The sequence below is a fragment of the Nicotiana tomentosiformis genome, chromosome 5 (genome assembly GCF_000390325.3).
Source record: "Nicotiana tomentosiformis chromosome 5, ASM39032v3, whole genome shotgun sequence".
Classification (NCBI taxonomy): Eukaryota; Viridiplantae; Streptophyta; class Magnoliopsida; order Solanales; family Solanaceae; genus Nicotiana; species Nicotiana tomentosiformis.
The window spans coordinates 62,026,569-62,038,396 of NC_090816.1; the positions used below are offsets into that span (position 1 = coordinate 62,026,569).

The following is an 11,828-nucleotide window of genomic DNA, read 5'->3' on the forward strand; positions in this document are numbered from 1 at the left end:
GGGCCGATTGGCCAAATGGGCCGTCGAACTCAGTGGGTACGATATCGAATATAAACCCTAACGACCATCAAGTCTCAAATTTTAGCGGACTTCGTGGCCGATTTAACGCCAAACCTCGTACCTGAAGTTGAAAAGGAACTCTTATTGAAATCAGGTACATCGTCGGGGGTAGGGACCCTTTCCACAGACGGTGCTTCGAATGCGAAGGGGTCCGGGCTAGGCATCGTTTTGAAGCCGCCCATGGGTAGCACTATTAGACAGTCTATCAAAACCCCCAGATTGACTAAGAATGAGGCCGAGTACGAGGCCATGATTGCAGGTCTCGAGCTACCTAAAGGCTTGGGAGCAGAAGTGATTGAAGCCAAGTACGACTCTTTACTGGTAGTGAACCAGGTAAATAAATCCTTTGAAGTTCGAGAGCATAGAATGCAAAAGTATTTGGACAAATTGCAGGTAACTTTGCACCGTTTCAAGGAATGGACTTTACAGCATGTACCTCGGGAACAAAATTGTGAGGACGATGCACTTGCAAATTTAGGGTCATCGGTCGAGGAAGATGAGATCAGCTCGGGGAATGTCATTCAACTCTCGAAATCCGTGATCGAGGAAGGGCATGCCGAGATAAATTCTACAAGCTTAACCTCGGACTGGAGGAACAAATACATCGAGTACTTGAAGAATGAAAAGCTTCCATCGGACCCTAAAGAATCGAGGGCCCTACGAACTAAAGTTGCTCGTTTCACATTGGCCAAAGACGGAACGTTATACAGAAGGACATTCGATGGACCATTGGCAGTGTGTTTGGGACCAGGAGACACCGATTATGTTCTACGAGAGGTCCATGAAGGCACTTGTGGGAACCACTCCGGCGCCGATTCACTTATTTGCAAAGTCATTAGAGCAGGATACTACTGGGATAGCATGGAAAAGGACTCTAAGGAGTTTGTTTGAAAATGTGATAAATGTCAAAGTTTTGCACCGATGATCCACCAGCCCGGAGAACAACTTCACTCGGTCCTATCCCCATGGCCATTCATGAAATAGGGGATGGATATCGTCGGCCCTCTACCATCGGCCCCAGGTAAAACTAAATTCATTTTATTTATGACTGACTATTTCTCTAAATGGGTCGAAGCACAGGCTTTCGAGAAGGTCAGAGAGAAAGAGGTTATAGATTTCATTTGGGATCACATCGCGTGTCGATTTAGGATACCCGCAGAAATAGTATGCGACAATGGTAAACAATTTATCGGCAGTAAAGTGACGAAATTTCTTGAAGACCATAAAATAAAAAGGATATTGTCAACACCGTATCACCCTAGTGGGAACGGACAGGCCGAATCGACGAACAAGACTATCATCCAAAACCTGAAGAAAAGGTTAAACGAAGCTAAAGGGAAATGGAGAGAAATTCTACCCGAAGTCTTTTGGGAATATCGAACAACATCGAAGTCTAGTACAGTGGAAACTCCATTTTCCTTAGTATATGGCTCCGAAGCCTTGATTCCAGATGAAGTCGGAGAACCCAGCGCCAGGTTTTGACTTGCAATGGAGGAATCGAACCACGAGGCTATGAATACTAGCCTTGAATTATTATATGAAAAAAGAGAAGCGGTACTCGTTCGAATGGCTGCACAAAAGCAACGAATCGAAAGGTACTACAATAGAAGAACCAACCTTCGCCACTTCAGGGTCGGGGACTTAGTCCTAAGGAAGGTCACCATCAACACTCGAGATCCTAATGAAGGGAAGCTCGGCTTGAATTAGGAAGGACCCTATCAAGTCCTCGATATAGTCAGAAAATGGTCTTATAAACTTAGAACGATGGACGGCGAACCATTGCCAAACAATTGGAACATATCACTTCTCAAACGATATTATTGTTAAGGTGTGACTTTCTCCCTTCTTTCATTTATATATATTCGACGCTAACTCATTGCAAAAGTTTGACCAAAGACATCGAGACCTCGGGTTTTAAAGTACGCGTTACACCCTTTTTCCCTTAGATCGATTTTTATCCCAAATGGGGTTTTCCGGCGAGGTTTTTAACGAGGCAACAATTATGTGCTACCTGAGGACAATTCAACAGTATTCAAGGCTTCCTTGCAATCAACCTCGAATACTGGAGGGCATCACCCTCGGATGTTGTGTTCTCGAGAATAGTACTTCATGTCAAAGGGCCTCGATAGGGAAGCTTTGTAATGGGCCAAATGGTCAAGTGAACCGTGTCCATATAAATTAGTCGAGCTCCGATGGCAAAACATGTGCGCATGTATAAACTATTCAAAGAAGCATTCTCTCTTCATTTAAACATTTTGTATCTCGAAGAAAATTCTCTACTATACAAACCTCATGCTTATGATATTTTGAGAAACGGCTCAAGAGCCAAAGTGCAAATATACACTCGGGGAATACCATCGATGATAGGAATATTCGAGTTATCTAAACTCAAATTCATAAGACCTCAAAGAGCCACCCCTCGATCTATAGTCTAAGGCCACCATTCTCGGGCACTGACATTTCAAACAAGTTCGAAATATTATTGGGAAATAAGCCCAAGAGTTATACCCGAAGGCTACGGCCAAACTAAAGGCTACGACCAAAATACATACCCGAAGGCTACGGCCAAACTAAAGGCTACGGCCTAAATAACGCGGCTCAGAGACGTCCGAATTCTGCAATAACGATAGGCCTTCAAATTCTTTGAAAAATGGTTAAAAAAATGCTACCCTCGGCAAATAATCAAAAGGGCTTCGATAAAATCAGCCCTCGAAAAACCTTAAGAGGTATCAAATTATCTTTAACACAAATGTGCTAAGGCAAAAAAAGCAAAAGGGTTTCAACCGACATCGGACCCTCAAAAAACCCAATGGGTAAAAAATACATGTTAAGGCATAAAGAAATTTTTACTAAGTTTTTTAAGTCGAAGGGGGGAAATAATAGCCGTCTTTTAGAGGCCATATGGGCCCAACCTAAAAGGTCCTAAGGGCCAATACATTTAGAGTTCGAGACTTTGTTCTCACTCAACTCGGACCTAAGGGTTCCACTATTCCGAGTTCAAATAAAGTTGACTTGAATTTAGCTCAAGGATCCGCCATAAAACCTTAAGGGGTATGTTACTGTAAGTTCGAAAATTATCCATTATTTGATAAAAAAACCTAAGGGTTTGTTCTATTCTAAGTTCGAAACATACTCGAACTTAGTTCTAAAAATAGTGCAGTCATGGCATCGATCAAGCCATCCGAAATCTCGAACATATTATTGAGCTCGGGGACTCGCCCTTGCGTGTCTAAACCTAAGGGTTTGTTCTAAGTTCGAACTAGTGTTCACTCGATTACAGAGGTTGCAACAACAAAATTTTCACAAGGTAAAAGCACAAAACAAGTTTGAACATAAAACTGAGAAGACATTCAAAAAACGTTTTTCTATTATAAAAAAGGTTATGTACAGGAGACAAAGTCCTAACTACGGTCGGTTTCGACCTCTTCTCTGGGAGCAACCCCTCCTTCAGGCCCCTCATCGGATCCGCCTCGACTGCCTTCTTCATCATCGTCTTCGTCATCGGAGGAGGCAAGCTGCCTGACTTCAGCTTCGAGCACCTTAGCTCGGGCTATCTCCTCGGAGAGTTCAAAACCTCGAGCATGGATTTCCTCGAGGGTTTCTCTCAGGGATTGACACTTTGTCGAGTCATTGATCCATCGCTCTCGGTCAGAAGCCTCCCTTAGCTGCATTTGAGCAGCCTCAGCATCAGTCCGGTACATGGCAATGGACTTGTCTGCCATAACCTTTGTCTTCTCGATCTCCGCCTTGGCCTCAGCAAGCCCGGTTTCAAGCTCCTCGATCCTCTTGGCTTGGGCCGAGCTTTTCTCTTTGAGGCCCCCAAGTTGAACCTCGACCGATGACAGTTTGGCCAAGGTAGTTTCGTTTTCCGCAGCCAGGCGGTCCATATTATCCCTCCACCGATCACAATCGGCCTTGACCTGATCGACTTCTCCCCGAAGCAGCTCGATCCTTTCAACCTTTTTCTGCAGCTGAGCTAATGAAGTATTAGCCTCCACAGTTGGGTCGAGTTCATACTTTATCAAAAAGATGCTCACCTGCTTATCTAGCTCGGCCTCTTCCTCACGAGCCTTGGCCAAATCCGCTTGAAGGTCCTTTATAGTTTCGTCCTTTTGGCCGCAAAGAAGCTTTAGAGCATTCCTCTCCTTCGAGACCTTTTGGAGCTCGATTTCACACTGGCTAAGGTCAGCTCGAAACTTGGAGAAGGCCTATACAAAAAAGGAAAACACAAGTCAACAACAACAACAATAACAACCCAGTAAAATTTCACTAATGGGGTCTGGGGAGGGTAGTGTGTACGCAGACCTTACCCCTACCCCAAAGGAGTAGAGAGGTTGTTTCCGAAAGACCCTCAGCTCAAGAAAACAAAAATACAAAAGGACAAAAGGAGACAATATTAGTATCACCACAACAATCATAGGATAAATAGGAACACCATGAAATGCAGAAGAAAGATGCAAAGCAAAAGCGATAGCTAGTAAATAGGACATGCACTGAAAAGCGAAGTAGTAAAACACAACATTGTCACTAGCTATATTAGACAAAAACCCTACCTGGCTAGTCCCACAATGGAAAACACAATTCAGATTTAGAGAAAAAAGAGTAAAGAAGAGAAGTGCAGTAAACTGATTCTTACCCGAGATAAGAGACGTTAGGCCTCTTCTAAAAGAATAGAAGCATCACTGATATCAGAGGCATCATCGACTCCAGTAATGCAATCCCGAAAGGGATCCTCTACACTAAAGCCTCCTCCTATATAAGGGGTCTTCAACTCTCGAGCCTCCCTTAGTGCCTCCTCAGAAAAAGTCAGAAGAGAAGGAAAGTGACCTGTTGTCATGGTCCCGAGCAAGTCGCTAGGGGCACTTTGATCGATCTTCGGGATCTCAAAACCGGCCCCGTCCGGTGTAGTTGCAGATGGCCGAGAAACGATCTTGACCTCTAGTAATTCGGGATCCTCACCCGATTTCTTTTTGGAAGCCTCCTCGACACGAGGCTTGATTTTAGCAGTCGTCGTCGGCTCAGAAGGTTTGGTGACCTCGACGGCTTTCCTAGGTCGGACCGTTAGTGCCGAGGCATTTTCCTTTTCTTCCTCTTCTTCGTCTCTCAGTTTTTGCACCAAGTCCATTATGAGAGCGATTACTTTCCTCCCCACCCTTCAAGGTTTGGGCTTGGGGTCCTCGGACTGCGAGGCACTTTTCCTCTTCTTGTCTTTCCCCGGCTTCGGAACCGGGGACTTAGTTTTTTCCTCGCCACTCGAGGGCCTCAAAATGGCATCCTTGGTCAGGCCTGCATGAAAGAAAATTAGTGACGAATGAAGTACAAAAAGTGTTTCAGATCATGAAAAAGGAGATCCTTACCGTGGTTCTTGGTCTCCCATCTGCCCCTTGCCAAATCACGCCATGCGCGTTCGGTATAAGTGGAAGTTGAGGCTAACTTCCGAACCCAATCTTCGAGGTCAGATATCGCTTGAGGCATCCAAGGAATAGCTGCATGTTGAAAAGGGATATCAGGCGAAGTCGAAGAAGGTACGAAGGACAAAGTTTAAAAGATCACTTACGATCGAAGTTCCATTCCTCAGGGAACAACATCTTCTCTTCCGGGATAATGTCGCGGGTCCTCACCCGTATAAAACAGCTCATTTAACCCCAATCCTTGTCCTCGTCGATGCTCGAGAACAAGGCCTTTATTGCCCGGCGTTGGAGCTGGATTAGTCTTCGCTAAATTCGAGGCCGGTACAACTGCATGAGGTGATTTAGGGTAAACTCTAGCCCCTCGGCCTTGCTAGAGAAGAAGCACAGCATGATTACTATGCGCCATAGAGAGGGGTGCATTTGGCCGAGGGTGACCTGATATCTTTTACAACGATCAATAATCACTGGTTCGAGGGGACCCAAGGTGAAGGGGTAAGTGTAAACACTTAGGAACCCCTCCACATAAGCGGTGATGCTCTCTTCGGAAGCAGGAATTTGCACCACGATCTCGGGACCCCAGTTGCAGCCCCTCTTCATAGCCTCGAGGTGGCTCTTCATTATCGAGCACATGTACATCGACACATGTTCACATCGGGCCGGGATCGAAGAAGGGTTTTCGACCTTGAAGTTGGATTTTAGAGTACACGGGCTATGAACATACTTGTGGGGAAGCGGCTCCACCGGCGCCTTATCGCCGGACGGCCGGGAAGAGCGAAGGAAGATGAAAAACTGGTGGTTTCGGTGCTAACGAAAGTGGCTCTATAGACGGCGAAAAGGAGGAGACAAAAAGAGTGAGAAAACTTAGAGGTTTAATTAAAGCAAAAGTAAAGTTTGATTCAATGAAGGAGCGGGTATTTATAGTCTCACGACGACGGTTCGGTGGCGCTAGTGGGCGACCGCTAACTAACAGGCATTAATGATTTGGGAAACTGAACCGACGGGACGTTTCAGTCACATCTGTCACTTACGTCATGAGGACGGCGTCATGATCGAGGTTTCGGAAAATCAAGGCTCAAACCGTTTCTTATCACTTTATTCTAAGAAACGCGGGGACTATCTGTATACGGTCGAAATTGGGCATGTCCGATTTTATAGGCATGAGGAGGTCCCTCGAGAGTAAGCTCGTAATAGACCAGGCTCGAGCTCAATGGTAGAGTATGGAGCATGAAGATCGAAGTGCTCGCTGAAGATCGAGACCGAGCATGACCGACTTCGAGTAAGACTAATAACAGAATGGCGAGATATTAGCAACCGACCGAATTTGTTTTCGTTATTAGAATTGTACCTTATTTAGGATTCATTTACTATATAAAGAGGGACCCCATTCATTTGTAAGGAAGACTGATTCGCTGATAAGCATATACACATACACTGCTTTCTCTATTTCACTTACTATCTATTACTGCTCATCACTGTTTATTTTCTGTTCTTTATTGTTCTTGTTACCCAACCTCGAGACCATCTCGAATCGAAGTCGAAAGCACTGCCAGAACACTGGTTTGATTTATTTTACTATTCAGACTATCTATTTAATTCCTTATTTATCAATTAGTATTGGATTAAATCACGTATCCTTAAAATCACTAAGTAAGTTTAATTATTACTCAAAATTCTGGGTAAACAACAATACATATCTATGATTTTACCCGAGCGACCGGCGTGACACCCAAATCAACTACACAGATCTGCCCCCGTGTGAACTTTATTGAATAATAAATCCAAAAGTTAGTGGTAAGCATTTACGATTTCAATTAGCAAAATGAAAATTGAGTAAATTTACTTTTTGTTATGAAACCACCTGGTTTTGTTGGATAACATGATTTTAGAGATATCCTGGAAACTAAATTGGTTATTTCCCATAAAGTGGTTTCCAATTTAGGAGTAAATTTTTTGGGGTGGCCATTCAACTTTATGTTCATTACACAAAAGTCACTTTTCTTTCTTTTGTTACACAAAAATTATTTTACTATACTCTAGTTATCACAATAGTCACTTTGTCCAGATTTTACAAACCTTTCGCCTGAAAAGTCTATTATACCCTTGACATTATAAATTCTCCCATTTATGCAATACCTTCTATATAATATACTTTTACCCCTGCATTTTACTTTTAATTAAAATAACTTAATATTATTTTATTTATTATTTTTATAATATATTCGTACATTTAATTTTTTCTTAACATTAATTTTCAAGATATATAAATAGTATTATTAATTTTGTCGATAACATTACCGTGAACAAATCTCAAGTCCACGTTCTTAACCATGCTTAATGAAATATTTTTAATAAAAATTATAAAATCAAAGCCCACTAATTTATCAGCCAAGCCATACCCATTAATCCAATAAATAAAATACTTACATTTAGCACAATGACACATCAAATTAATACTTTCAAATAAATAATATTAACAGATAAAGTTTTAAAAAATTTAATATTAAACACAAATATCTTTGAAACTTTTTTTAACATTTTTATTAACTATAAAAAATTATCATTTGTTAAACAAATCTATTTTTATTATTTCAAATAAATATTAAAAAATAAGTATTTTTTTTGTTTTTTTTATATTTAAAATATGTTCATGTTTGAATCTGATTAAACAAATTGAGTGTCACTAAAAAATTAAATGTATGAATATATTATAAAAATAATATAAAGTTATTTTAATTATAAGTAAAATACCTAAGTAAAAATATATTATATAATATATAATATAGAAGGTGTTACATAAATGAAAGAATTTATAGTGTCAAGGGCATAATAGACTTTTCAAGTAGAAGTATTATAAAATCTTGTCAATATAACTTTTGTCATAAATAGAGCAAAATAAAATAATTTTTGTGTAACAAAAGAAAGAAAAGTGACTTTTGAGTAATGAACACAAAGTTGAATGATTTTTACGTAACAAAAAGAAGAAATCTGACTTTTGCGTAATGAACAAAAAGTTGAATGACCACCCATGAAAATTACTCCTCAATTTAGTTGGTGAAACTAAATGTATGCTAAATTAGTTTTCTTTTAAATAGAACCTCTACGAAATCTCTACAAATTCCTTGTCTTATTCTTTTGTTTCACTTTAATTTCTATTATTTTATAACACGTTTTTAGTACGAATCTCTGCTTATTTTCTTGAGTTGATTTTCTCTTTCAGGTATGTTATATAGCTATTCATTTTATTCATCAAATATTATATATGACACGAGGCTTGTAAATTTGTAGCATATGAATGTTAAGTATTCTGGATGGATCGGAGACATATTAGAAATTATTTTTCTATTATTTTATAATACGTTTTCAGTATGAATCTCTTATTATCTATTTGAGTTGATTTCTCCTTCAGGTATGTTATATATCTATTCATTTTATGATCAAATATCATATATGACACGAGGGCTGCAAATTTGTAGCATATGAATATTCAGTATTCTGGATGGAGACATATTAGAAATTATTCACTAGTTTCCTTATGTTTATTAACTAGGCAGGGATGACCCAGGCCCAATATTCTGAAACTCGCAACTATTACCTTTTATTTAACATTGTTCTGATATGATATTGCACATAATAATAATAATAATAATTAATGCATGTATGCTAGTATCGAATCAAATAGACAAAATCGCGTGCTAATTGATAGATATTCTTAAACGGAAAATGGCCAAAAATGCCCTTGAACTATTTTAAATAGCTCAAAAATGCCATTCGTTTATTTTTGGTACCAAAAATATCCTTGCCGTCTATATTTTGGATCACAAATCCCCTTAAATCGTTAGTCTTGCCATTGAAGGTGACATGGCAGTCCAACTGTGTTAGATTTGCTTACATGGCCATCCACCTGAGCAATCCAGCATGGCAAAATTATTTTTTCTGAAAAAATATTTTTTCGAAATTTTTTATTAAAATACAAAATCAACACTTATTCCGAAAAAGTATAAAATTTTTGGAAAAATTATTTATTTCGAAAATTTTTATTAAAATACAAAATCAACACTTATTCCGAAAAAAGTAAAAACTTTTCGGAAAAATTATTTATTCCAGAAATTTTTATTAAAATATAAAATCAACACTTATTCCGAAAAAAGTAAAAATTTTCCGGAAATAATAATTTTTCCGGAAATTTTATACTTTTTCGGAATAAGTATTGATTTTGTATTTTAATAAAAATTTTCGGAAAAATATTTTTTCAGAAAAAATAATTTTGCCATGCTGGATTGCTTAGGCGGATGTCCATGTAAGCAAATTCTAACCCAGTTGGACTGCCATCTCACCTTCAATGGCAAGACTAACGGTTTAAGGGCATTTGGGATCCAAAATATAGACAGCAGGGATATTTTTGATACCAAAAATAAACGGAGGACATTTTTAAGCTATTTCAAATAGTTCAAAGGCATTTTTGACACTTTCCCGTATTCTTAACATGTATTTTGAAATAAGATTGGCTACATTCTTTATATTCATGGCAGCACCATATATCGTATTAGATGCTAAAGTGTCTTTAGCCACATTCTTTACATATTATTTACATATTGATAAATGATGATGCGTATTTCGCCCTGTGTTTAGTGTTCTTCAGAGCCTTCTTCTTAGCAGTTTTTACTTTAAAAAAACCCTATACAATTATGAAGCAATGATATATTGTCAGTACTCTTATCTCAAACAAAGAAGTGAAACAAACAGTAAACATCTTCCAAACTGATGGATAGAAAATAATAAAGAACAGAATTTTGCTACCAAAATATTTGAGCATGAACACTAGTACTATATAAATTATATCAGACCTCACAGTTGACAATTAATGCTTTAGCTGCAATATAGATGTTCAGATTTAGTATATGTTTACCCTAAAATAAAATTGAGTAACAATTAAACTTATACTATAGTTTTAAGGATATGTGATTTAAACCAGCACCAATTGATAAAAAACGAATTAAATAGATAAATTGGACAATAAAATAAATCAAACCGGTATACAAATAATGCCTCGACCTCGATTCGAGATAGTCTCGGGGTTAGTTAATAAGAACAGCAGAGGATGGAACAAGCAGTGATGAACAGTAAGTAAGACAAAGAAAGCAGCGTATATGTATATTCTTATCAGTGAATCATGATCCTCTACAAATGATTGGAACTCCTCTTTATATAGTAGAAAAAACCTAATTATAGTATGTCTCTAATTACAGAAGGAAGTCGTATAAACAGCTATTTAACCGCTTCTGATTTAGTCCGTTTCGAGATTCACGCCATGATCCTCGACCAATCACAGATATCCGTCCCGAGATTCACGCCGTGATCTTCGACCGGTTACTGATATCTCGCCATTCTGTTATTATGCTCCCCTCGAAGTCAGTCATACTTGATCTCGATTGTTGCTGGCCTCGGTCTCAACGTACACTTCGCTCTCTAGGCATGATGTCTCATTTTCGAGCTCGGGTCTGATTTATTACAAGGCTCCCCTCGATGCAACTCCCTTGTCTCGATCAAACAGCAAAATCGGATAAGTCCAATTTTGACTGTATACAGATAGTCCCCTCGTTTCTTGGAGTGTAACGAGAAGAAACGAACTGAGCCTTTGATTTAGTACCTCGATCAATTATGACGTCAACATCATGACATAAGCAACAGAAGCGATTGAAGCGTCGCATCTGCGCAATTCCCAAGGTCATTAATTAACGCCAGTTGATGGTCGGCCACCAATGCTTTCAAACCGCCAAAGTGGCTATTATAAATAACCCACCTTCATAATATTTTCAAACTTTACTTTCAAACTTCTTCTAATCTTCAAAAGCTCTTCTATTATCTTCAAATCCATCAACTTTGTCGGTTTTCGTTTGCAAATCTCTTATTAAAATACAAATTCCGCCTTTTCCTTCCTTAAACCTCATATAGCAATGGCAAAAATATCAAAGACCGTTCCTCAAGAAGGAAAAGCCTCCTCACCGCGGCCGGCCGGTGGCAAAATACCGGTGGAGCCACGTATCAAAGAGTGCACCCCCGGACCATGTGAACTTACTTCCGACTTTAAAGTCGAAAAACCCTATTCGGTTCTTGGCCGATGCGAGCTAGATACATCTGTTCGATATCCGAAGGCGATCTCGAGCAGGTGAAAAAGGACTGCCACTGGGAGAATAAAGAGGTGGTGATTCCTACCCCCGAAGAGGACATTACCACTCATGTGAAAGGGTTCTTAAGTGTGTATACTCACTCTTTCACACTGGGTTCCGTCGATCCCGTCATAATCGACTTCTGCCGCCAATACCAGGTAACCCTAGGCCAGATCTACCCCTATTTTTG

The 11,828-nt window shown here is 39.4% G+C and overlaps 2 protein-coding genes across 2 annotated transcripts; one reads left to right on the top strand and one right to left on the bottom strand.

Annotated features, from left to right (window-relative positions):
• Positions 1-240: 240 nt before the first annotated feature.
• LOC138892448 (uncharacterized) lies at positions 241-951 on the top strand. Its single transcript, XM_070176164.1, has one exon. The coding sequence runs from the start codon at positions 241-243 to the stop codon at positions 949-951; it is 711 nt and encodes a 236-aa protein (XP_070032265.1).
• Positions 952-3,461: 2,510 nt separating this feature from the next.
• LOC138892449 (uncharacterized) lies at positions 3,462-5,185 on the bottom strand. Its single transcript, XM_070176165.1, has 2 exons — positions 4,718-5,185; positions 3,462-4,268 (listed from the first exon to the last, which is right to left on the bottom strand). The coding sequence occupies exons 1-2, from the start codon at positions 5,183-5,185 to the stop codon at positions 3,462-3,464; spliced, it is 1,275 nt and encodes a 424-aa protein (XP_070032266.1).
• Between the last annotated feature and the right edge of the window lie 6,643 nt (positions 5,186-11,828).